At 39.4% G+C, this 27,841-nt stretch overlaps 1 protein-coding gene across 1 annotated transcript; it reads right to left on the reverse strand.

Annotated features, from left to right (window-relative positions):
* LOC137648896 (bax inhibitor 1-like) lies at nt 1-26,738 on the reverse strand. Its single transcript, XM_068382072.1, has 5 exons — nt 26,579-26,738; nt 17,451-17,733; nt 15,064-15,237; nt 7,781-7,951; nt 1-654 (listed from the first exon to the last, which is right to left on the reverse strand). Exons 1-5 carry the CDS (start codon nt 26,626-26,628, stop codon nt 601-603), a joined length of 732 nt encoding a protein of 243 aa, XP_068238173.1. The 5' UTR covers nt 26,629-26,738; the 3' UTR covers nt 1-600.
* Nucleotides 26,739-27,841: the final 1,103 nt, after the last annotated feature.

The following is a 27,841-nucleotide window of genomic DNA, read 5'->3' on the forward strand; positions in this document are numbered from 1 at the left end:
TTTTTGATGCTAAAGAAACTTAAGATGATTTCAATTCCCTTATCTTTCTCAGACTGGTATAAGAAACTGAAACCAAAATTTTTTTACCAAATCAAAACCCTTATCCACATGAAAATTAATGCTTGTGACTACATCGATTCCGTATACACAAAGGCCTTCCTCAAAGACAGTATGACAATAGTGTATTCTAAATTACATTGCATATTTTCAAAGTGAGGAGGGACGTTTTAAGTAGAAACGGTTTTCTCTATCACATCCTATTGTAATTTCAAAAGTGGACCTCACTGTAAGACATAGTATAATAATATTATTCTGACCAAAAATCAATAACCATTTTTGCTTAAAAGAAAATATGAAAAGAAAACAATCATTATCATTAAACTTGATATTGCTTTTTTGAAAACATAAACCATACTTCTTCAATTCTGGTAAATTATAATTCCTTTAGAGTAAACTTTTCCTTTCTAATACACATTTCAGGGATATCTCTAATAAAGACCCATGATATGATACAACTAAATTATAGGGGGCCCATAGTTAAACAAATCGTTTAATGGGCAACTTCAAAAAAGCAACATAAGAATCCTTTGAAACATATAACTAAGAGGAGAAGAAACCCCTTTCATCTCTCCTCTTCCTCTTGCTCTGAGCTTCCTGTAAAGAAAAAAATAAAATTATACAATAAATACACTTTGCTGTCTCATTTAGATTTTCCTAAAAACCATTTGATTTTATACAATAATCAACATTCTCATTTATATTTATACATTTACCGGTATATATGAATAACAAAATTTTTAGACTAAATTCAAATATTTCAATACTTGCTTTTGAAAAGTTAAAATCTTGTTAGTTCAGAAGAGTAAACTTCCCGACTTGAACAAAAATTTTTAGATTTCGACAGTTCCTCAGTTTGCCTCAATAGTCAATCCGGTGTTAAGAATAGAACAAAAGGACCTCCTTTGGGTGTGGAGAAAGATGGCTCGGGAAGGGTTTTGAGACAGTCAGGCTCAGTCGCCCATCAGTGCAAAAGAATTCTCGGGTAATGGTCGATGCCAATTGCTTGGCCAGGTCAGTTCCATTGGTCCCCAAAGGTTAAGGTGGGGAGATCATTCAAAGGAAACCTGTGCGTTTGGGACTGGTCCCCCAGATTGTAGCTTATAACGTAAATATGTTGGGACTAATGGCGGTCCTCCTGATTTTGAAGAGAATTGGTCCATGACAGAAATATCATATACAGCAAGATCACAGACAACCAGGTGGTGACCTGTTGCCTCAGAGAGTGGGATCCTGCTTGAACTCAAAGAAGGGACTATTCCTTAAGGAGAATAACATGTTCTTTTTACCATTCCGTCTTTCAGACCACTTGACGTACTAGACTATGCCCTATCCAAGCACACAGTCCTACATACAGAAAGTATATTGCACCAAGATTGTTCTCACTATTCCATCTTTTGGGTTTACTCAACGTAGTTGAGGACACCCTATCCAGACACACAGTCCTACATATGGAATGGAAATTGGACCCTAAGTTCTTTTTAAGAGGAGTTGGAGATAGTTCCAGAGTTCCAACTAGACCTGTTCGCTGATGATCTGAGTTAGATTGGAATGAATGGTCGTTGGTCTACCTGTTACTGCAAAGAGTGTGATTTCATAGCTTTGAATGTCCTTTAGGACTTTTCATTCACAGAACAGAACCACATAGGCCCAACAGCCTATAATATTCACTGCTTCAGCATCTGAGGCCAAGAATATACCACCTCCTGTCTGCACAGCTGTATCAAAAAGTAGGAATGGACTACCTTTGCTTCCTTTCTGACCCAGAACTTCACCCAGCAATTTGACTTTTTAATCAGCTGCAAGGTGTCTTCATCCACAAGACAATACCATTGTGCTGGAGTCAAACACCCTGTCAGGTAACCCCAGACTTCTTGGCTTCCTTTCTGGTCCACCTCTTTGAAGAGAGGAAGCTATCAGCTCTCAACTCGGACATGTTTCATATGATCACCCAGTCTTTTAGACTATCTACACCCACTCCTGTGGTTTCTTGGTCTCTGGACAGGGTTCTAAAGTTTTGGCTGGGTTGGATAACTCCACCATTTGTCTTCAGAACCATTACAAAAGCTACAATAGCTTTAGATTTGAAAGTTGGCAAGTGAACTGGCGACCTTTCGGAGGAACCAGGGATTCACTACAATACCCAAAGTCCTGAGTCTGGATCTCCTTTTTGTAGCCAAATAAAAGCCTCTTCAGAGATGGCATCCGCTTTATATCTAGGTTGCGTCTGTAGATAGCGATCTCTGTCTAGGGTTAACCTTAAAATTATATCTACCGAGATCCACGTCTTCAGAAGGTACCTTATTTCAAAACACCCAGACCTACTAGCCCTTTTAATAGGCTACTGTATATTGATGACCTTCCCTTTTTAAAAAGCTGGTGTTTAGTCTCCATCCATAAAAATCACAATGCGAGTGAAATTTACTTTACAATAACATTCTTTGCTTATAGGCAATTTCAGGACACCCGGAGTTTTATGGGTTGGTCTGGGCTTAGGGTGTCCATTAAACACTACCTGAAACAATCCAAGCTGAACAACATGCATGTATAGTACTCTACTTCTACAGGAGTAGTCAGAGGAAGAGCCAAATCACTAGGCCCCTTAGGTAGACAATATTTTTCAGACACCCTTGTGAGGTAGAGTCAGAGTTGTCAGTTTCTCTTCGTGATCTTGGGAACATGCAAAAGAGTTCTAGGTTGGGCTTGGTGTCAGACTGTTATCCTGAAATGGGCACATGTCTATTTATTAATACTCTAATACTAAGTCCTTACAGACCATACACTACTTTAACACTCAAAAAAAAAAAAAAAAAGTTCTAACCAAGGAGAAACTTTATTTTTGAGGAAGCGCTGTGTGGTCTTCAATACCCTCTCTCTTCCCTAGCCTTGAGAAGGAGAGTAGAGCATTGTTATATACCTTCCATCTTGAATGGTAGTTGTGGATTTGTTGCGACGTAGGTACGATGGCAAGGACTGGAACCAAGATTCCTTTCTGGGATGCCGTGCATGACATCTTTCAGCTACTGAGGAGCTGTGGTAAGTTAACAAAAGTTCAATTGAGCCTGAACTTGTGAGGTCTCCCCTATACACACTGAATCCGTGCATTCATAATGATACACTGGCCCTAGAGCAGGGGAGAATCTTTTTTTGGGGTATATACAACTTACTGAATTCCTTATCCCAGCCTTTAACAAGAAAGTCCTTAGAGACAACAGAGCACCTCCCCAAAACAACAAGTTTGGAAGTAATTTGGATGTTTTCTTGCAATACAAACCGGAGTACTTTACATACGAGAATGATAACATCGAAGGTAAAATACAGCATTTAAAATTATAGTGTTTCATTAACCAACTGGTAGCAAGGAAGCATTGCACACCACTGCTAGCTCACTGACAAACCACTTGGATAGTAGACGAGACTTTCTATGGGATTGGTGATGGCAGGAAAGTATGAGTAAGGGAGACTGGTTTGAATAGTTATGAAAACTCAAAATTACTTCCAAATTTATCATTTGGTCTTACACAAATATAGACCCTAGTCCTTTACATAGGAGAGTCATCTTTAAGCATGAGGAAGTCATCATTCCAACTGTTCGAGTAGCTTGATAACACAAGCGGGTCTATGGCCCTGGCACCAAGGGTTTTTCTGAGCCGAATATCTGGAATAGCTATGTGATGGGGTTTACCTGAATTACTTTATATGGCATACATATATGAATATGGATTTACCTGGTTACATCGCATATGCCTTCATAAGGAGTATTGGGGGAAAAACTCCTCTGCACAGAATAGCTGCATGCCGAGTCCAGCTTGCTAGGTTTTTGAAGATGTACCCTAAGAGTAGGGACAAAAAAAAAAAAAAAAAAAAAAAAAAAAAAAAAAAAAAAAAAAAAAAACTTTCACCCGACAGTCACAGGAAACCTTTTCTATGTTCATGGGCGTGTGCGCCTACGAGGAATATATGCAGCTAGTGAAGCGATCAGCCCTTTGTCGGTAGTAGGCACATGCCTGCCCACCTCACGAGCGGGACTAGTGTACCTGTAAGTAAGCAAATACTTGTTTGCTATTGTTTGTAAGTGTAAGCATAAGCTGATTCCATCCCATCGGGATAAAGGTTTAAGGGAATAACTTCGAAGGATTATGGTTCAAGAGACCATTGTGCCCTGAGGGCATGACTGGGTGAGGCAGAGGTCACAATGGATCAAAGGCCAGCACCATGTTAAGAGTTCCGAAGAACTCTCTATCCCGTAGGGAGAAGTCGTAGATAACCCAGACGGATTATGTCTCACGAGACTCGTTGTGCCCTGAAGGCACAATGGTGCGATGCGGCAGCTGCAAGCAGTTGGCAGGCATTCCCATCTGTGAGGAAAATAAAAAAAAAACACGGGGATTGTTTTGACGCGGGTTTCCACCTTCCTTGCGAGATCTGGTGATAGTAAAGACGAGAGCATTGTCCCAACTGAAGTAGCTTGTGCCAGACCTCGTCAGGGAGAGGAGCTTGTCTGGGTACCTAGCTAACGCATAGTGTTTGGGGGGCTTTCTCTCATGAACAGGTGTTGCCAGTGCTCAGCATTTGAGGAGACCCTTGTCAGCAAGAGGAGCTCACCTGTGCGTCTCGACAACGCGCTAGTGTCTGGGTGTTGCCAGCACTCAGCGTTTGAACAGACCTTCGTCTACTAGAGAAACTCTGCCGCGAGGACTTTTTCGTTCATGCATGAGGGAACATTTGTCTGCAAGACGAGCTCTCCCGTGAGAGTTTGTTCATTCATGTACGAGACGATCACTCCCAGAGAACGTCGTCAATTGGTTCAATAAATTCCTACGTTAGGCGGCATGAGGAGGACTGAAAAAGGTTCTTCCGTGTTAACCCTCAACAGGAAAACCAAGCTTTCCTCCTTAAAGGTAGAAAAACCAGGTGGTGGTGGTCCCGAAGAGCCTGGTCTCACAAAAACTCCAAGAGCTTTGTTGTGCCCCATGAACACAATAAGGAAAGCCAGTAGCCGCAAACGATCAGCAGCCATCATTACCTGCGGCAGTAACCTCGAAGGATTAGAGATCAAAAGACTTTTATATAAGATATGTGACCACAAGCATTCAGCAGGCATCATCATCTGCAGCAATACCAGGAAGGGTTAAGGCTTACAAGATTCATTGTTTGGGTGCTCCAAAGAGCTAGACCAAGGCCCGGCGAATCAAGCACTTGTTCCGAACCCACAAGAAGGGAACTCCACAGGTGAGAAGGGTCTTGCTTGTGAATGAAGGGGCTGTCTGCATTGCTTCCATTACTACGGATCCTCAGCGCTCTGTCTGAGGGCGGTTTACGAAATCAGTGGTCTTAGAAGACTAGCGAACCACAATCGCCAAGCTTCGAAGACTGACCTAAATCAGATTCTAGGTTACCTTTGTACACCAACATTAGAAGCCAGGAGAGAGAAAACCTCAACTGGTAACAAAGACTAACACTGGTTGAAATTACTCTCGTTCAAGCAGCTTCTGGGTTACCCTCGTACTCCAGCAATAGGAGGCACGAGAGAAAACCCTGACTGGTAACTCGGAGGAATACTGGTTTCGACTGCTCTCGTTTGTACACAGGAGCTGTAGGAACAAAGTGAGCTAATTCAGAGAGAACTGCAGCTAAGGGCGCGAGTAACTCTGTTGGTGCATTACCCCTCAGAAAGGACGACAGTGGTCAATCCTTAAGGAGTTCAATAAACACTCGCTTTGTGCCCTTTACTGTAGTACTCTTGAAAAAAAATTCCTTAGCAGGGAGACCTGAAAGCCCCAAGGATGGCAGGAATTAAGATTCCCCCGAAGGTGGACTCCATTTCTCCGCTACACCTAAGGGTTTTCTAGGGGTCAAGCAGCCATCACTCTTACTCAACTGTCCTCCAGAGAACGAGTGAGCAGAGTCAGAGTGGAGGGCTCGAGCCGACTGAGAAAAAAGTAAGGACATCTTCACCTTCGAAGAAAACCCCAAGGCGAAGAATCCCTTTAGACTTCTCCCTTCGTTGTCTACAGAACCTCACCCACTGGGAGGAGGGCTACTCAAGACACTTAGTATGAGGAACGTCTTGAAAGCAAAAGTGACTTCAGCAAGCAGTAAAATTGGAATGGGGTTCAGTCTCAGTAGCTGATATGAAGGTGCCGCAATGGCGTCTTTCATGGCCTACCATGATCCCAAAACTGAAGAATTCCTTCAAAGAGTAAAAAGTCTAAATGAGAGAGGGGTGGCCGGTCTAATCCCGCTAACTAGCATTTTGAGGGTGGTTACCCCTCGCTATGTCTTATGGCTGATTTCCAACTTCCCCGAAAGTACAGTATATTCCCAATAGAGAGCGAAAGGGTTTGTATTGTAAGTGTTGGAACAAATGTGAAAAGATTTTTGTTCAAATTTGCACAAAAAAAAAAATAGTGTGGAGGTCAACAGTACTGGTTTATGATGTAAACAATCTTTAAAATTTTTTTACCAGCAAAACACTTTTTGGTGCAACTTTGCAACGTCAAAAGTCTATTTTTTCAGTTAATAAGAGTAAAGATCTTTAAAACTCATAAAAAAAACATTTAGAGGGATTTTTCATAGCTCCATTATTTCATAACCAGACTATACACTACAAATAATATCACCTGCAAACATTAGCTATAGACCCCTATGCCTGAGTCACACAACAGCAATCTAAGGCCACTTTCATCATAACAGTAGAGTTTGGCAATAAGTCACCTTCAATCGCATGACTATGGTGAAAAAAATAAAGAAGTCAGCTATCTGCGACACCATGATGTCAGTCATCATGGTGGTGTAAGACATCACTGCTAAAATTGTACATAATCAAATGGGGTATTCACAGCAATGATTAGTTTCCCTGTCAGCTGGAGCAGTTCTTTCATGTTCGAGAAGGTTGTATCGTTGTGTTGCCAAGTCGTTTCCATCACATAGTACAAAATCATTGTAATGACTTTTATGGCAAAACCAAAAAACTGGCAACCACCTCCATTATTCTGCACGGGTTGTGGCTCTTCTGAGACCGACACTTCGTGACGTCATGCAACCACAGGGCATCCTTACAACAACGGTCACCTTAAGATGGTGACAAATAACGGTTGGATTATGTCGTACACGTGATAATCTAGTGATGCGGAGGCAAAAAATAGCAATTGTTGGCCATTTCTGTATTTAATACATTGTTCCACCGTAATGAGCTAAAATTTTTGTCATTCCAACAATCACAACCTTAGATCGCATTTGTGTGACTGGCATTACACTAGCCTAGCCTTCCTAGTTACTACTGTACAAATTTAACTTTTTGTGAACAATTATGACACCAACATCATTCCAGTGTCAACAAAGACAAAAAAGATACAGACATACATAAAACAGGGAAAAGTCATTGGTAAAGAACAAGACTAAAGACAAAACTAACAGCTAACAACTGCGTATGTTTCAAATATAAACAAGGTTAAGGAGTTTCCAATATTAAAAGGTTTTTACACTGGTACTTTTTTTATTCTACGTTACCATAAAAATTTGTCATCATTGAGTACTTTATATCTGATAAAATCTTTGGTAGATTGTTAAGATAGATTGAAACAATACCCATTTTAATTTTGAAATGTTTTTACCTCATGTACAGTATGAAATTTTACGACAATATATTCTATTGTAAAAACTCATCTCATCTATTCATATTGCTGGCACAAAATTGTAGATCAATTAATACAAAACATACCTTGTCTGTGAGGATGATAAGAAGTCGCTTGAACACAGCAACAAAATCAATGAAGAGATCTACACTGTGCATCACATAATCTTTGCTACCCTGCCTGGCCTTTTCCACAATAGCCTGTGTATCATAAACTATGAAACCACACATTACGGCCAGTCCAATATAGATGTTTGCCTGAAATAAAAACACACGTATAAGATCAAATGACAACTTAGACTTGGGTTCTTAAAATACTAATGCAAATATTTTAAGGTTTATTAGGGAAAAACTACACAATAACACCAAACTTCAAAATAGATACAAACACTCTTTTGCAAGAAAATATGAGAGAGAGAGAGAGAGGAGAGAGGAGAGAGAGAGAGAGAGAGAGAGAGAGAGAGAGAGAGAGAGAGAGAGAGAGAGAGAGAGAGAGAGAGAGAGAGAGAGAGAGAGAGAGAGAGAGAGAGAGAGAGAGAGAGAGAGAGAGAGAGAGAGAGAGGAGAGAGAGGAGAGAGAGAGAGAGAGAGAGAGAGAGAGAGAGAGAGAGAGAGAGAGAGAGGAAAGAGGAGAGAGAGAGAGAGAGAGAGAGAGAGAGAGAGAGAGAGAGAGAGAGAGAGAGAGAGAGAGTCGGCCATACATTTCACCATCCAATCATTGTGTACACTTTCTTAAGTTAGAAGAAAAGATAACCTATATATTACATAATTTATTCAAACTTGCAGCAAATGTTTTCATGTTGACTAGACTGACTTAAATCTCTCTATAGTTTATATATGAAAGATGTTTTAATGTTGTTACTGTTCTAGAAATATTTATTGTTACTATTCTTAAAATATTCTATTTTAATTTATTACTTCTTTTCATATAGTTTATTTCCATATTTCCTTTCCTCACTAGGCTATTTTTCCTTGTTGAAGCCTTTGGACTTTAAGCATCATGCTTTTCCAACTAGGGTTGTAGCTTGGCTAATAATAATAATATATACTCGAGCATAATGTATAGATGTTCACACATGAATAAATATTACCTTCCTCTAAAAGACATATTTAACTCTTGGAAAAAATTGTAATACGATATAAATGAACAGATTTTGACACAATACGATATAAATGAACAGATTTTGACACATGACAACTCTCCTTTTGCTTGTGAAGAGGGGTAGGAAAAAGTGTGTTGTGAAGTGTGTCATTCTTGATTCTGCATTTGGCTATGGCAGACCACATAGTTGCGTCTTAAGGTTTTGTAAGGGGTGGCTGGGTGAACATAGGATTTTTAATAATTTCAGCTTGTTTGGTGCATTGGCGAAGGAGAGCCGACATTCTCGACAATTATTGTGAATGTCGCAATCCCATTTGCTAATGTAGCCATAGAGCCGAGTGTCACTGCCAATGCTTTTGATAGCATGTCTCACCCACCCCCTCCACCTCCTTGCCACCGGTAGAGTAAAATACACCTAAACTTTTTGGCATCAAATCATACTACCCTCACATTGCCATTTTACATTTTCTTTCTTCAAAAGCTTTCGACCATTCCCCTTTTACGAAATACTGACCTTTAGTCTAAGCGGAAAATGATAAACACAAGGGAAAACACGAGGGAATTAAGCTATAAGCACGAAAGCACGATGGAAAGCACAACGGACTACGAGGAAACACACGTGGAACACGAGAGTCGGGGACACAAAGGGTCGCACTGAGATACGGAGAGCGTCGAGATGATATCACGACGCGACCAGAGAACTTACTGAAGGTCAAGACCCAAGCTAACATAAGGCCTGCCTCGAGACTGCCCTCAGGGCACGTATCCTTCCGCCTAGGCCTACCATTACAGAAAACGGAAGTAGGGTACACTACACAAAACTCTGGTCGGTTATGAGGAGGTTCCAGGTAACTCCTAAGAAAGTAGTTCGAGGTAAGTCCCTGTGTTGAAACAAACTAACCTTTTGTCTATTCACTTCTCTTATAAGACTAAGATAAAAGAAAGAGACGTTAATACCAAAGACCTACGCTAAATTTTTGGGCAGCGGATCCACGATACACAAGATTTATCACCATCTGATATACAGTACATTCTTACTTTATAACAACTTACATTTCCATGTTTATTTGTTGTACTGCTGATTACAGAATTTTTCAAAATTTTTGCTTTATTTTCTATTTCATTTCATTCTAAACAACCGATATATTTTTCCATTCATTGTTAAGTGATTATAGGAAAATTTTTCAGAAATGTATTTTACCATTATTAAGGACTTATTCTATGCAAAAAAAAAAAAAAAAAAAAAAAAACTTTATATTCATTGAAATGACTTATTCCCAAGTAGTATTCTTTAATGTATAATTTATAAGGGATACAATAAACAAAAACTAATGACAAAAACATATTTCTTTTCCCGAGAGAGAGAGAAACTTGATATAAATTTATTTCATTAACCCTTTTACCCACAATGGACGTACTGGTACGTTTCACAAAACTCATTCCTTTACCCCCATGGACGTACTGGTACGTCCTTGCAAAAAACTGCTATTTAAATTTTTTTTTGCATATTTTTGATAACTTTATGAGAAACTTCAGGCATTTTCCAAAAGAATTAGACCAACTTGACCTCTCTATGATGAAAATTAATGCTGTTAGAGCAATTTAAATAATATATATTGCAAAATGTGCTTCCAAAAAAAAAATACCTGGGGGTTAAGGGTTGGAAAGTTCCAAATAGTTGGAAAGTTCCAAATAGCCTGGGGGTAAAAGGGTTAAACATAAGGTCTGTTTCTTCTTCTGCCATTTCACTTTGCGTGCGACTTGTTGAGAACAGGGTAATTCCTGTTTTCGGTATTTCACAAGCTTGGAAATTGAGATTTCACATGTATGAACAAGGCAAATAATCGTCGTCGTCCAGATTGCCCGGCACATACATCCGAATGGAGGCCTCTTTGATACGACGTAGGATGTCAATAAATGGAAACGATGACAGTAGGCTAACTTTTACACGTGAAAACTACGAACAATACTAATATGAAATATATAAGACAAAGATGATGATATTTGGTAGAAATGAGTTGAGAAAAAAAGGAATAAAATACGAAAAGATAAATCTCGTCGTATCAATTTGCATTAATGATAAAATGTTTTGGTCACAGGCGGAGAATTGACGATGTTTGAAGAGCTACGTTACTGTGTGATTTGAACACATATGCCAGTATAGAAATACACAAAAACACTTTACAAAATCATGAATAAGGACTAGAATCGCAAGTATTTTGGTTGGTGGTAAGGCAAGATGCGAGGATCCCTACGTCTCTAAGCAGGGGATGTTGGAGGGTTTGAGTAATGCATTAGGTAGGGAATGTTGCCATTGGCTAGAGAGTGTGATGCAATATTATATAGCAACAAATAAAGACTAAAATAGCTCTTAAGTAATCAGAAATAAAGCCTAGAGTCCCAAAGACTTCGTTGGTTGGCTGAAGGAGATAAGAGGGGCTGATATCAGGGAGATTTCTTTTTTATTGAAATTTCTCGAATGCGGTGTGTTATACGACCACGTGCTATAGTCTTTGGCAAGATATACGAGTTAAGTGTAATTTTAACCTCCATATGGTTTATATTTGTAAATTACGTATCTGGACATCACCGTCTATGTCACCTAGCATGTTTTTGACGTATAACGACGTCCCTGCAGCAAAGGGGCTAACAGATCCCAAGGGCCACATATTAAACTAATGAGTCTCCTGTGAGGCTCAAAGGAGAGACTCCATTGCCATCAAGTTCTCTGGTGAGACACCCCACCATGCTTTCGAAGCCAAAGGCTTACCTAAAAAAAGGCTAACTCTGGATTAGGTTTGGGAGGTTTCAAGAATGAGGCATCATTTGCCAACTGGTAGAACCTCCCTTGGTGCTGGAGTGAAGAAAACTGCCTCTTCCCTTCCCCAATCACCTTAGACACTATCAGCGAAGCAAACCTTAAGACCAAGGAAAAGCGTAAAGACTCACGCAACTGGAGACCCCCCTCAGAGAAGATAGCCTCTGTGGTGCATTTAGGAGGGACTCTTATCTATTCCTTAAGCCTCGCCTAAGAAAGAAAATCCAAGCTATATATAACAGCCTCTGAAATCAACATCCTGGTCTTCATTCAAGATATCGTTTGACCCATTACGAACCCCCCTTGTAGTCAAGCCTTGATGCTTATCAGAAATTGGCCAATCGCCAAGTCCAGACCCACCAGCACACTGGCACTGTTACAGGTTCAAGAGAGGACTCAAAGGGCAAATTACCATCTTGCACCTGTTCGGTCCTGAGCACTTCTAGGCCAATGACATGTAGGGATTCACAAGCAGGGGGATCTGTCGTACCATACCCTTGGTACAGCCGACAGGTATCTGATGAGTTATAAAAGAATCCACGAGTTTATTAGACAGCCAAGTTAATACAATCTCAAGATTTTCTGAAAATTTGCAAAACTTAACTGAAATGTCTAAATTCTGTTTTCTGACCCCAACTAGCTTTAAGAGAAATAAGCCTAGATTCAAAACCAGAACCCACTGTACACAAAGAAAATTACCACACGCTAAAGATTTAAAATCAGACTACTACTTCCCCTTGAGCAGCAAAGATTTGCGATATTTCACACAAGTAGCCATTTTACTATCGGACCAAGCCGCAATGGATAGTCAAATCACATACCTCTCCCCTACACTCAGTAGAACTGTTATGAGGATCATATTCCCTGCAACTCATACTGACACCAGATGAAGGTCAGCTCCTTACTGGATTCAAAGGAGGGATGTCTGTCTTTGCTCTACAAATGGTATTTTTTCAAGTATACATTGGTCTTTTAATTATGGCTTATATATTCAGCTCTCTAATACAATTCCCAGCATCTTTCTATCTTCCCTTTAGTTTGTTATAATATGAAAATTCAACGCATGTAGGTTAACACAAAGTCATTGCACAATATAAAATATTTAGCATTTTGTAATCAATCATGGCTCATTATCATTAGCCTTTTATCAAAATCATTGCTACAATGTTACAGATTTCTACATAACTTCTCAATAATTTCCACACAAGATAAGGCCTTCAACATTAATTTGTTTATTTTTCATGAATTCTTAAAAATCATTTTATTGTTTTTGAAGGGTCGGGGTGTAAACTCCAGTAGGTAATGGACAGTGAAGATTGTCTGTCAAAACGAACTCCTACCTTTAGGACTAGCAGCACTGGCAGGTCATTCCTGAAGGTTAGGTAGGTCCAATATCCCCGACATCATGAGCTCAAACCCTTCTAGATTATCATGGATCACCACGTCTGAAGGTGTACGAGTAAGAAGCAATGCGCTTGAATATTTTCATCTTTACCGTTTCAGTACGGGACAGTGTATTTGGTACCCCGCAAAGTGACCCCGAGTTCTTTAAAAAGCATTGCCATGTATTCACAGGACAAGAAGAGACTGATCCTGTACCGTGCTTGTAAAAAGATGGAAAAGGACACGAGATTCAGAGTTGTACCAGGTTACATTTTAACTAACAAACTCTGGATCAAGGGAGAGGAAGGCTTTGTTCTTCAAGAATGACTCATGACACACAATTTGCTGCGGTACTCCTGTTGTAACACCGAGGCAGAGGCTAGCGAGTAGTCTAGGAGCCAAATCTTATCTGTTGTCCGGTCAAGGGTACATCAGGGTCCGGCTGAGACCTGAGGACTTGGGCTCAGGTTGATCCTTAGATGGAAAAAGGGACAAAGTTCTTCCATCTGAGATCTGGCTAAAGGTCGAGCGACAGCCTATTATTGCACACAGTTTCTTCCACAACGAAAGAGGAGAACCATACTTCATTGCAAAAAGGCTCTAACTGGTGAAGTATCCCTTCTACGATGTTACTAGCAAAAGATGGGTAGTTCTATCAGTATTTTGAAGAGCACCACCAGCAAAGTCAGACATTACCCAGTGTGTGACACTTGGGAGCTGTCCACAGATTGTAGAGTAATCGTAAGCAAGATTAGGCAACAAAATCTATAAGTAACTGTATCTGAATGTTGCTCCTATCCCTGGAACTGGAAAGTAGCTTACCTAAAGATGTTCTAGAAGTTTTGGATCAACAAGGAGGCGGCAAATGGGTCTTTCAATGGTGATACCCGAAGTGCAAAATAGCCTTTCCGCAATTCACAAAGTGTGAAGAGCCCACTGCTCCTACACCATGGCCCTAGTGATTGTACTATATGCTGGAACATTGCTCCTTCTCTGAATGGACCTTGTGTACAGCTCTATCACATTGTACGCTGCCCAGGTGCGTATCTATTTGCAAATCAAAAAGGGTCTGTGAAACCAAACCCCTTAGCTTATAGACATAAGTCACGAAAGTGGTGGGGTTCTTCAATGCTACCGGATGACTTATTAAACACTGTTGGGTAGATAAAATATCAATAGCTTTTTAGGTTGCTAAACAGGTGTCTACTTCTGTGAACTACATGTCAAGAGGTGTTCATCAGCTACTATAGGTGTGTCCGGATCTTGCCGCCTTTCCCGACCTCAATGACGAAATCAAGGGAGAGCAAACCGCTTGGATCTCCTCTTCCTCCTCCTCCCTCTGAAATCTCACCCACTAGGAGGATGACCAGTCCCTGCACACATCACAAGGGGAGTTTGAAGTGATGCGGTGTCCTCTACAAGTCAGACACAAAAGGTGAGGATCAACCTCAACATTGCTTATAAAAACACCCCAGTGTCAATCAGACATCACTGGACATATTTGTATTCTACTAAGTTCCCTCACACATACTGAATTGGGAAAAATAAGAGAAAATTAGAAAAACTTAAAGCAGGTTGGAGAGCATCGAAAACATGTCTGTGTAGCATGATGGCCAAAATCAGAATCAAGGTCTTGCACGCTGTCAGACACGGACCACCAAGGGATACTGGGCATTGATTGCCAAAACCTCAATAATTCTTCACGGGCCGTTACCAGCTTTCACCAGCATCTTCCCCCTACTAGAGGACAAAGGTTTGTTTTCACGTATGAACAATTACTATCTTATCCTTAGTCTTGTTAAACTAAATTATAATAAGGATAGCTTACATAAAATAAACTCAACCATAAGTGTGTGTTATAAATGGAGATTAAAGATGTTTCCACATTGCTATACAATAATACACTATGTACATTTTACACTAGTGAAATTGTTATTTTCAAAATGTCACAAAACTTACATGCACGAGGCATCAAAATCAAAACTTTTAGTGGTTTCATCTCATCTGAGGAATGGAACCCTGCATAAGAAATCTTAAAATTCTTGACTGAAAAATAGACTTACTGTACCTGGAAAATTAGCCGTGAGCCAAAGAAGAGATTCATCATAGAAAGCCAGAATAATGTAGACAGTGCAGATGTGAGTATCCCGCCCAGGAACAGATAATATCCTCTAGGGGCAAACAATGCAGACAAGGAGAAGCAGGCAAAGACAACACTTGTGCCAAGAAGAGCTTGCATGATCTGAAAGAGTTTTCAAGAATTAAATGAGGGGTAAAGTATATTTTTATCTTACATTGTTGGAACATTTCAAGCTAGTTTTGTAATACACCTTTTACCCCCAAAGGACGTACTGGTACGTTTCACAAAAGCCATCCCTTTACCCCCATGGATGTACCGGTACGTCCTTGCAAAAAAATGCTATAAAAATTAGTTTCTCATATTTTTTGATAATTTTTTTGAGAAAATTCAGGCATTTTCCAAGAGAATGAGACCAACCTGACCTCTCTATGACAAAAATTAAGGCTGTTAGAGCAATTTAAAAAATACATACTACAAAATGTGCTGGAGAAAAAATAACCCCTTGGGGGTTAAGGGTTGGAAATTTCCAAATAGCCTGGGGGTAAAAGGGTTAATTCAATAAACAAGTCCTGTCCTGTGTACAAAGACCAATGGAGCACCATGATTTGCATTGTCAATGATCAACTAAATATAATTATCCGATTTCAAGACCAAAATTATTAGATAATGAAACGGTGCATCTGAATACAGAAACTGCATGGTCAACTAAAAGTTCATAAACAACCGTTCTCATTAATAATAGCTCCTCCATCCTCGTGTACACACAAGAAGGAAAACCTGGCTACTATGAGACCACAATAAAAAGTAAATTCTAGTTTCTAAAGTTTCCTTATTACTATACAGTTTTATAAACATTACAGATTTGGTTATCATTCATTCCCCTTGAAATTGTAGCCCAATACATATTCAACTTAAACACTTAGAATGGCTTAAATTACAATAAGTGGAATATCAAAATAACTGCGCTGAACTGGTAAGGGAAATGAAAAAATCCTTAAACAATGACAACGAAGATAACAAAAACTATAAATACCTAGTTAATTCACACATACAGGCTTAAGCATTGTTCACAAAAAAGGGAATTTGATTAAGAATGAAAAAAAATAAAAGGTACTGCATACACTCAAGATATGGGCTCAAAATAACTTTGCACGAAAATCAATAGGAAATAAATATAACTAGAGGAGCACAGTAGGGCCCAGACCCTCCACGGCATCTTATTTCTCGACATTGACCTTAACCTTTTCACCCCCAGGCTCTTTGGAAATTTCCAACCCTTAACCCCCAAGGGGTAATTTTTTTCCCAGTACATTTTGCAGTATATTTTTTTTAAATTGCTCTAACAGCCTTAATTTTTGTCATAGAGGTGTCAGATTGGTCTCATTCTCTTGGAAAATGCCTGAATTTTCTCAAAAAATTATCAAAAATATGAAAAAAAAAAAAATTTATAGCATTTTTTTGCAAGGACGTACCGGTACGTCTATGGGGGTAAAGGGATGAGTTTTGTGAAACGTACCAGTACGTCCTTTGGGGGTAAAAGGGTTAACACATTAATTGACATAGATTTTCATAAGCTTAAATATGAACAAAGTTTGAAGTCTGTGACAACGATGTACAAACTTATGGCTGATTACGTGAATTGGACATAATTTGTTTGAACGTGACCTTGACCTAACAAAATCTAATCAATTCCAGCTTTTTACATGACAACTAATCCTTGCAAGTTTAATTACTCTACGATTAAATTTGTGGCCAGGAAGCAGTTCACAAACACACTTCTTCCCACTTCCTTGGTGGAGGTAAAAATGAACCTAACTTGAAATAAAAATGAACATAACTTAAAAATGAACCTAACTTTAACCAAAATCCATGGTTATTTTCAATGTTGGCCTAACTGCCTGGTTGTTAATAGAACAAATCAACATTACTATACCACATTAGTTCTCTTTCCTGGGTATAAAAATTTACTGATGCTGCATAATCTGATACCGTTGAGAGCAAATCAAAGTCCTAAACCAACAGTTATGTTATATGATCTAGTATTAACCCTTTTACCCCCAAAAGGACGTACTGGTACGTTTCACAAAAGCCATCCCTTTACCCCCATGGACGTACCGGTACGTCCTTGCAAAAAAATGCTATAAAAATTTGTTTTTCACATTTTTTGATAATTTTTTGAGAAAATTCAGGCATTTTCCAAGAGAATGAGACCAACCTGACCTCTCTATGACAAAAATTAAGGCTGTTAGAGCAATTTAAAAAAAATATACTGCAAAATGTGCTGGGAAAAATTTAACCCCTTGGAGGTTAAGGGTTGGAAATTTCCAAATACCCCGGGGGTAAAAGGGTTAATGGGAAAAAATCTGAATACTTACAAGAGCAGGGTTCACAACCATAGCCATACTAAGAAGAGGGCCTAAATTGACACCAGTGAAGAAAGCAAATGAACCGAATAGCGACAGCCGTGCCAGCTGGTTCTGGCCATTGTATGGGGTCATCAACAACCAAATCAATGTACCGATGGCACCAATGCCAGTCAGCAACCCTGCTCCAACAATACTACTGAAAAGGTGAACATATCCTCCAGCTGCAGCAGCCAAGGTAGCCAATGTGAAGGTTGCATAGACATTCTTCAGATGCTTTCGAACGGGAGGTTCTCTGCAAAAAAAAAAAAAAAAAAGACAAAACATGAAAACTCAATTTGATCTAATAAATATTTTGTATTTTCCCATCTAAAAATTCTATGCCACTTCTCCAGAAGAATATTTACAGGCGATTCTAAAAATGGGGCTATTTTTTAGGTTACCTTTCATTAATATACAACATAAGCTTCGTGACATGTAGTTTTCAGCAATTACGAATGACTTCAGTTTACAGTAATTCTGTGATTATACATTTTAATATTTTTTTTTTATCTGTTACTCAAAGGTGATATGCTTGGGACAGCCATGTAAACTCTGGAAAACCTGGTAGTTGCACTATGGACTAAAAGTTTTGTGACTGGAAAGAAAGATGAGAAGTGGAAATGGGAAAGGATGAAAAGAACAACAGATGCAGCTAGGTGCCAAAGGGATGCTGGAAAGACTTGAATAATGCAAGATGCACTGATGGCACCATACCCAGCGAGCGATGGGGTTCGTGGGATGAAGCGAGACAATTCTGCTATAAGACTTTTAGATGGTACTATAAAAGTTATTAGTTTTATCACTAATTATGAATACTGGATATGGTAAATTTGGCAGACACACAATTTACCTAGAGGTATCTCAAATCTGACAATGAAGAAAATTGGTTTGACTTGAAATTGATGATGTGGTCGTGATTAAAAAAATTGACAAGTTCAGTTGAGGAAGGAAATACATGACTAGATCCCGAAAAACTTGCATCAAGTGAAATCTTAAAAATTCAAGGCAACATTAAAAATTGAAAGGTGAAAATTATGATGTAAAAACAATCAATACTTTTAAGTAATTCATATTTTGCCTAACAATACAAACTTCTATAGTTCTTTAAATAGGAGTACTGTACAATATACCTTCAGATTAAGGTGGAACTGGAATAAAATCAACAATGAGGTAGATATAACTACCAACAGGTGGTTAGGAGAAGTCTCCCGACTTGTCAGTTAGCTAGACTAGACCTTTGGCCAGACACAGAAGGGTGGTTAAGGTGGAAATTTCAACTTAAAGGACTCATGACTGTAGAGCTAGGAAAATTAACTTCAAGTAATCTCCATTTTCCCTAAGTATACAAAACTTGAGTCCTCTAATAGGAGCATGATTTCAGCAAAGCTGGAAATCATTGTTAAACTTTATATCCAGGGAGTGGTAGTTACTGCCGGGTAGAGGGTAAGCCCGCCTAACCAACAGGCTGGCAAGCCATCACTTTGACCTTAACCTATGACTAGCGGGAAGGTTGAGGTGGAAAGTTTAACTTAGAAGACAGGATTTTATAGTAAAGAAAAATAATAAATTTTTTAATTCATTTGTATTTTTGCTAACAAAACAAATCGCAGACCTTTTAAAGGAGTATGACTTCAGCAAAGATATGGCCATTAAGCTTTTAGAGGTAAAAAGATGGATGCTGGATGATAAATTCACTTTGACTTTTGAAGTGAACTTTCTCTTTGAGAGGAAGACTCCTCGCTCCGGAGAGCATTTTAAGTTCGTCTAAAATATCGCCTGTCTCTTCTCATCACACCTACTTAAAAGAGAGACCTACCTGGAAGAAACTCCTCCATGCCTAGAGGTGTCAAGAAAGAGTGACCGATCTAGTCTCAAAGACACACATCCTGTGAATGAGACCAGTTTCGAGCCATAGAGTCAGGTTTAGCCATGGGTTTTGTCGATCTGAGGAGACAGGAGATGAGGCTGCATTTATTTATATCCCCAAAAGACAATTGCTTTGGTGTTCTCGCTATGTTAGGTCTTCCCTAGGGCGTTGCTCAGGGAAAAGGAATTGTCAGACTTATGTTTCGACTTGGCAAGTGAGGAGCGACAATGTAAAGACCAAATACGAGATGCCTTAGTTCTAGGGGATTGCGATTCTGACAATTTTATGACCGTATGCTCACGAGACTATGAGCATAAACATTTACAATGTTTCTTGGTTTTAGCCTTGGGAAGCTGCACATCCAAGCCAATGATCGTGTGCATGTACAGTAACACAATTGGGTCCTAACCCGAGACTTTGACCTTTCCTTGGACCAGGAGTGTGACAGTATTCAATTGCTCATGACAGGGATCGAGTTCATACCTTCGAGTGTGGTGAGACTTGTGAGACTTGGCACTTGAGGTACCTTAACACTTCCGCAGGATGGAAAGTTTCACAACGCTGCTCTTCCCAAAAATTCATGCAGAATGACCTGAAGACGACTCAAGAGACTTTTCCATATCAGTCGTCCTGTACCTTGGAGAACTAATCTTCTTTTTCTAGAGGCAGTTAGCTCCTCAGCAAGGGAAGAAAGCACAGGAAAGTTACAGATTGAGGTACTGTAGTAGGGAGCATACACACCTCTCTATCCCCAAGGTCAAGGATTTGGCAGCAGTCAGATCCTCAGCAAATGACAGCGGCTCACCTGCAACAACAATGAAGGACATGTCCAGGGTTGTCACCTCATAGCTCTCCTCCACACGCTGGACGGAAGCAGAAACATGATGGGAAGACTTGAATCTCCAGGAGTTTCTCTGCAGAGTGGGTGCCATCAACTCCAAGGGCAGGCCACATCACACACAGGTCTAGATCCTTGCAAGGGAGAGCTTTGGGCAAGAGGGAGAGGGGGTATTATCTTTGCAAATGGAGCGGGATAGATTTACACTATTGCTAAAGTGCTTCAACTTCAATGACAATCTGGATGATAAATCAAATAAGTTGTACAAAATTCAACCTCTCCTTAACAAACTGAACCAAAGTTTCAAATCGGTATATTCACCTGGAGACAGAGTCGTCATTGATGAGTTAATGATTCCGTTTCGTGGCAGAGTGAGCTTTCTACAGTACAACCCAGGTAAATCCCATAAATATAGATTGAAAATTTACAAGCTGTGTGCACCCAATGCCTACAAATAGAATTTACAAGTTTACTCTGGAGAGTCTGCACCCTTGCCATCGTTCAGCCACTCGGAGTCAGTTGTTTTGAAACTCTGCGATTCTTTGTTGCATCAAGGTTTGACAGTTTTTGCTGATAATTTTTATAAATCTCTTCCTCTGGCTGAAAAGCTTCTCAAAGAACAAACCTATTACTGTGGTACACTAAGAAAGCGCCAAAAATTCATACCATCAAGCCTTCTAAATGCCAAGCTATAGAAAGGAGAGGTGGTGTCACAGCAGAATAAGAATGGAGTAAAGGTTTATAATTAGAGACTAGAGAAATGTGCTAACTCTCTTAACTACTCCTGAACACTCGGATGAACTTATACCATCAGGCAAAAAGAAACGAACTGGCGAGGACATTATGAAACCAGAGTGTGTTCTAGATTATAATAAAGTTAAGAAGGGTGTGGACATTTCAGATCAAATGTCCTCCTATGCTACAGCTCTCAGACGGACCTTGAAATGGTATCGTAAAATAGCAATAGAATTGTTGACTGGAACATGCATTGTGAATGCATGGGTTTTGTACAACAAATACTTTTCTCCTGGCAAACCCATTTCAATAATGGATTTCAAGGAGAGTATAATAATGTCACTTCTTACAGGAACACAAGAAGAAGATGTAAAGCCAGGTCCAAGGCATTCACAAATTGAAGGAACACGATCTGAACATTCCCTCACTGAAGCACCTGGCCCCGAAGCCATGACAAGAAGGCGTTGTCGTTCCTGTTAACACATTTTGTGAGAACTGTGAGGATAAACCTTTCCTTTGTCTCAGTTGTTTCAACTTGAAACATTCAGTTTGAAGAAAGAGATATTTGAGTATTTTAGAAAGAGAAATTTGTGTATTTTGTTTTTCTTATGTAGAAGCAAAACAAAAAGAATGTTAATTTTATACTTGTACTCTAAATACTACATGATTTCCTTCATCATATATAAATGGGTATTTTTTCACCAAGAAAAGGACACTTTTTTTTTCAAAAGTAAAATGTTTACCAAACTGATTTTTTTCTCTATTGAATTTACATAAATATAATCTAGGGTTGAAAGGATAGCATTTACATTGATCTGATGATAATGTTTTCTATTTTTATACTGAAAGAAAATTTTTTGAAAAATGATGCCGCTTTTGCCAGCATATGAAGATTATTTTCAGTAATAAATGAAGTGTTTAGTTAATGTTCTAGTTTATTTCAATTGATTTCCTATACATTACAATAATATTTTGGTAAAAAAAACCCATTTTGAGTAAATTTTGGATACTTGAAAGAAATATATAATTCTTAGCATGTGTACCACATAGGGTACACATCGCTCATTCAGTCCCCTGTGAACAATAAATGGAGTACTGTACATTGCAGTTAACGTGTTAAGGTCATAATGCAATCATTAGGCTAAGCTGAATATGGTATAAATTAAAAACTAATCAAATAGCCTAAAGTTCATAATACAATCATTAGCCTAAACTGAAAATGGGCAAAAAACTAATCAAATAACTTAATGTTATAATGCAATCATAAGCCTCAGCTGAAAATGGTCTAAAACAAAAACAAACCAAATATAGAAGCTTGAAGTTATCATGCAAGCATTAGCCTAAGCTAAAAATTGTCTAAAACAAAAAACAGGGAGCCTTTGTACATCTGCTGCCAGTTCCTACAACATAGACGAAAAATGGACATTAACTAACCTAAACTTATCTCCTAATATAACCTACAAGCCATGTTCTTACCTAATTAACTAACAGGGGGACTAACATCCCAGCGACCCATGTAACACTACCGTTTTCTAAGTCGGCCATAATCATAAATAAAGGTGGCCGCTATCATACATACACCCCCAAAAACAACCTTAATATTTTTAAACTTGAGGTCATCAAGCAATCATTAGCGTAAGATGAAAATTTTCTAAATTAAAAGCTAACCACTATGTAATCTTGAGGTCATCATGCAATTATTACCCTAATGTACCAACCGTGTGTCACACAATTGTACATAATTCCTTTTGTATATAATATGCTTGTATCTTCGCTCTTCCCTCGCACTCAAACGAACATGAAAATTCATGTCTGCTGTTTAGCTCTGAACATTGTCTGTCTCTCGAACATGTTATGTCCTGTTGCCTTGAGGTTTTGTATATAAAGAAGAGCGTTCCTTAAAATATAACTCAGTCTATTGCATCCTGCCTTTGAGTTCACAACCTTCTCCCTCCTTCGTCACATTGGTGACCCCGGAGTGACTCGCTCCTCCCGCCTCCCCATCCCCCCTACACCTCACACCCTTACTCGGCGCCGTCACATTGGTGACCCCGGAGTGACTCGCTCCTCCCGCCTCCCCCTACCTCTTACCGTTACTATGACGCCGTCAACGCATACCTTCTGCAGCAGTACTCGCCGTCGCCAGCCGCCCGTATAGCAACGCTTTTTCAGCTCTCTCAACAACCGTTGGGGGACCAAAGTTTCGCTCACCCTCGGGAAAATAACCAGTATTACTCGCCTGCAACCTGCCGCAGACGGCTCTACTTGTGATGTGAACCCACTTTATGACCTTCAAAACCTCCATCAACGCCTCCACTCGTGACGAAGAGGACACCTATTCAACTTCAACCGAAGCTGACGTGAATGCTGTAGGACATACACACCTATAAATGCCGTAGGACACACACGCCTATGAATGCCGTAGGACACACACGCCTATGAATGCCGTAGGACACACACGCCTATGAATGCCGTAGGACACACTCGCCTATGAATGCCGTAGGACACGCCTATGAACGCCGTAGGACACACACGCCTATGAATGCCGTAGGACACACTCGCCTAACCCGTGACGAGCCGGAGCGGCAACAGCCACCCATCATCCACCACTAGCTCGCACCCAAACCAACTTCTACCACCACTCACTGTCGCTAATCGGCGCAGTTTTTACTACTACCTCTCCAGATTCAGGGCACCTATTTAACATGTTTAGTATGTCATTTTTAGAGGGGGAGCCATGTACCAACCGTGTGTCACACAATTGTACATAATTCCTTTTGTATATAATATGCTTGTATCTTCGCTCTTCCCTCGCACTCAAACGAACATGAAAATTCATGTCTGCTGTTTTGCTCTGAACATTGTCTGTCTCTCGAACATGTTATGTCCTGTTGCCTTGAGGTTTTGTATATAAAGAAGAGCGTTCCTTAAAATATAACTCAGTCTATTGCATCCTGCCTTTGAGTTCACAACCTTCTCCCTCCTTCATCACACTAAGCAGAAAATGGTCTAAATCAAAACCTAAACACTACATAATACAGTACTGAGGTCACCGTGCAACATTAGCCTAAGTCGAAAATGGTCTAAATCAAAACCTAACCACTACATAATATCGAGGTCACCGTGCAACATAAGCCTAGGCCGAAAATGGTCTAAATTAAAACCTAACAACTACATAATATCGAGGTCATCGTGCAACATAAGCCTAGGCCGAAAATGGTCAAAATCAAAACCTAACCACTACATAATATCGAGGTCACCGTGCAACATAAGCCTAGGCCGAAAATGGTTCAAATCAAAACCTAACCACTACATAATATTGAGGTCATCGCGCAACATTAGCCTAGTCTGAAAATGGTCTAAATCAATAACTAACCACCATAATAACCTTGAGGTCATCGTGCAATCATTAGCCTAAGCCGAAAAGGAGCCTTTGTAGGGTGACGGCCAGATCCGTTTTCATTCATAGAAAATGGGAATATTATAAAGTGGTGCGGACTGTGGCCATCGTTCTAAAACCGAGTTCGTAGAAAACTGAAATATTCTGAACTGTGGCCGTCGTTCTAAAAACGATTTTGGCGGGAGAAGCTAACTTAAAAAACCCACCTAACCTATGCTAAAAGCCGTATCCTTACCCAGGGGGCCTTCGCCCCCCCGGACTCCCCCCCCCCTTACCTACTACGGGAGCGAGAAGATTCGTGGCCGGAGTAAGAACTCGAGCCACATAAATTTTCAGGTAATTTAGGGTTTTCGGCAAAAAACAAAAGTGTGCGTTTAAGCACATAATTAAGATCCGTAGACCATTTCCAAACGTTTTTATTCTATACAAGATAACAGTCTGAGCGATAATAAGCAAATTAGGACGCTTGGCCGTAGCGCTACAAACTACCCGCCGAAAATGGTCTAAATCAAAGGTAAATGTGTAGGAGAGCTCCGCGGAAGATCTTGAAGAATTTAAACACCTACAATTCACTATTATATCATATAGAACGCTTATATAATAGTCAATATATGAGCAGCTTCTATTTAACGAAGATATTTGTGTGTATAGTTATGTTTCACTTGGATTTTTTCTAAGTGTTTGTTTTTGTTTACTGTGTGATGTCTTGGCTAAAATGAGCTGTTTCACCGCCTTACTGCGTATGGCAGACTAGTTCTCAATGCTATTCTAACCAATAACAGGTGTTTTCTTGACGTCACACTGTTTGAAAACCAATCATGGCGGTTTTTACAAATCTAGCCAATGCTGACACTTATTACTTCACTTATCCCTGCTATTTTTCCACCAGTTACCACAGTTTACGTGAAGTTCCGCGGAGGAATATTTTTGCACGTCTCGGATCTCCCTTCAAACTGAAAAGCTCATTTTGCCGTGAAGTATGGAGCAATTAGCAGGACCTTCATCCCGTTCCGACTGTGTCACTTGTGACAATTGCTTTATTTCTTATGGGGATTTTTGTGTACATTATTCAGGGAAAGTTGATTTGCTAATTGCATTTGCTCAACGTCATGGTTTGATTTTGGCAGAGAAAAAGTGCCCTAATTGTGAAAATGTGTGCCGTATAGATTACAACAAATTAGCATTCCGGTGTGATCGTAGTGTGGTTGCTCGTGGGAAAAGGAAGAGGAGGTGCAATTTTTTCGTGTCTTGTTTCAAAGGTACATGGTTTTGAAAATTACTGTGGCCTTAAGGGGGGGTGGCAGGGGGGGCGGAGCCCCCCCCCAGTAGGCCTAGATAGGGGTACGGGGCCCCATAGGCTAGGTTAGGTGGGTGTCTTAGGTTCGGTGGTGCCCTGAAAATTACTGTGGCCTTAAGGGGGGGTCGCAGGGGGGGCAGAGCCCCCCCCCCCCCCCCCCGGTAGGCCTAGGTAGGGGTACATGGCCCCCAGGGTAGGGTAGGTAGTTGTATTAGGTTCGGTAGTGCCCCCGAAAAATCACTTCTCCTCCTCCCCCCACCCAAAAACCCCGCTTCCCACTGGGGTCCCCCATAATTGTAGTAGTAGGTTTATGCTTAAATTTTCTGTGTAAGAGTTAGGTGGTTGTAGGAGGATTATCTCACAGTTTCAAGGTAACTGTAGCTCTAATTTACTGTTTTCTTTCGTTTTCTACTTTTAGAAACTTTTAAATCAAGCACGGAGGTCTCCTACACAATTACCAAATCAAAACCTAACCACTACATAATATCGAGGTCATCGGGCAACATTGGCCTAAGCCGAAAGTGGTCTAAATCAAAACCTAACCACTACATAATAACCTTGAGGTCATCATGCAATCATTAGCATAAACTGAAAATAGTCTAAATTAAAACCTAACCAAATCATATTGGTGAAATATTATACATTTTTCAGGTTGCCATGCAAGCATTAGTCTGTAAGGGCGAAACCCTACGATAAGAATTCCCACAGACAAGGTCGCAAAGCCTTTAAAAAACATCGATAAGATTACTGTTAAAGTAGTATTTAATGATCAAATGCCATTTAACACTAGGAAGTTACTTAGAGCAACCTTCGTAGACGGGAATTAGACAATAAAACCATCATCTACTTGGTCTAATCTAAATGATAAGGGCAAGCGAGCTTAAGTTGTCTACGGCAAACCTAAACATAACTTAAGCTTTAGACAACACAGTGAAATAACAGTACTTTTTATTATACTTACAGATCTGCAGTAAGCCCTTGGGCAAATCCTTTTAGGTTTATCCCCTCCATGGCGTTAATTAAAACTGGTGAAAAGAAATTAGAGCTCAGTAATGTTCCAATGTCTACAGACTTTCCTTACAAATGGCGACGTCAAGACAGGGTTGCCAGATTATTTCGACTGGATTATCGTACATGAGCCTTAAAATTGTCGTTTTTCAACCAAAATTATCGTACACACTTTGAACAAGATTATTAAGGAGTAACATATATAGCTTATTTCAAGGTATTTTAGTATAATTGCTTAATCAAACACACACACATGCATTGCATATACCCAAGGTATGTATCGTACATCGTACCGGACACGAAATAATCGTACATGTACGATAATTATCGTACGAATGGCAACCCTGCGTCAAGTCGAAGAAGAATGTACGAGTGTATTCCAAAATAAATAAATGTAATGATTTAATTTCTCTCCAATCAGAAATTACGAGGATTACGGTAAATTAACCACTATATTATTCAGAAGTTTATCAAAGGATGATACTGATGTGAAATGAACTCGAGTTTTGAGAAAATTGCATCTGTAACCTTGTCAATGGTGTTCGGAATTGGTTATATTAAAATATTTTGGAAAATAATTTCAAAATACTTCATCATTGAAGGATTTTTTATAAAAAATTTACAAATAAATTGGTTATTTTCACAATTTAAACTGAGATATTAAGTTATATTTGCAATTATCAAAGGATATTATATAAGTTAAGTCAAAGATTAAGCAATACGAACACGGCTATTTCAATGGTGTTCGAAACTGGTTTTACTAAAATATTTGGGAAAATAATTTCAAAATACTCCATCATTGAAAGATGTTTTATAGAAATTTTACAAATAAATTCGTTATCTTCACAATTTAAACTGAGATATTAAGTTATATTTGTAATTATCAAAGGAAATTACATAAGTTAAGTCATAGATAAAGCTATACGAACACGACTATTTGCGTCATTTTACGTCACACCCACAAGTTTGACGTGGCGTTGTAGGCGCGGTTCACTTAAAAACCTCTAAAGAGTTCTTGGAATTAGCCATTTTTCATCATATTGTTTTTCCCTTAAATATATTTAAATGGACAATGCAGAATATACATAACCCTATTGATTTTGAAATACATATGATAAATTTTCTTTATTTCAACATTATTTTGTGGGAAGAGATTTCCAGATAGTAAGAGAAACGGAAGAAAAAATACTTTACATATTTTAGTTTTTTTTTCTTT

Source organism: Palaemon carinicauda, chromosome 1 (assembly GCF_036898095.1).
Source record: "Palaemon carinicauda isolate YSFRI2023 chromosome 1, ASM3689809v2, whole genome shotgun sequence".
In the NCBI taxonomy this organism is placed as follows: domain Eukaryota; kingdom Metazoa; phylum Arthropoda; class Malacostraca; order Decapoda; family Palaemonidae; genus Palaemon; species Palaemon carinicauda.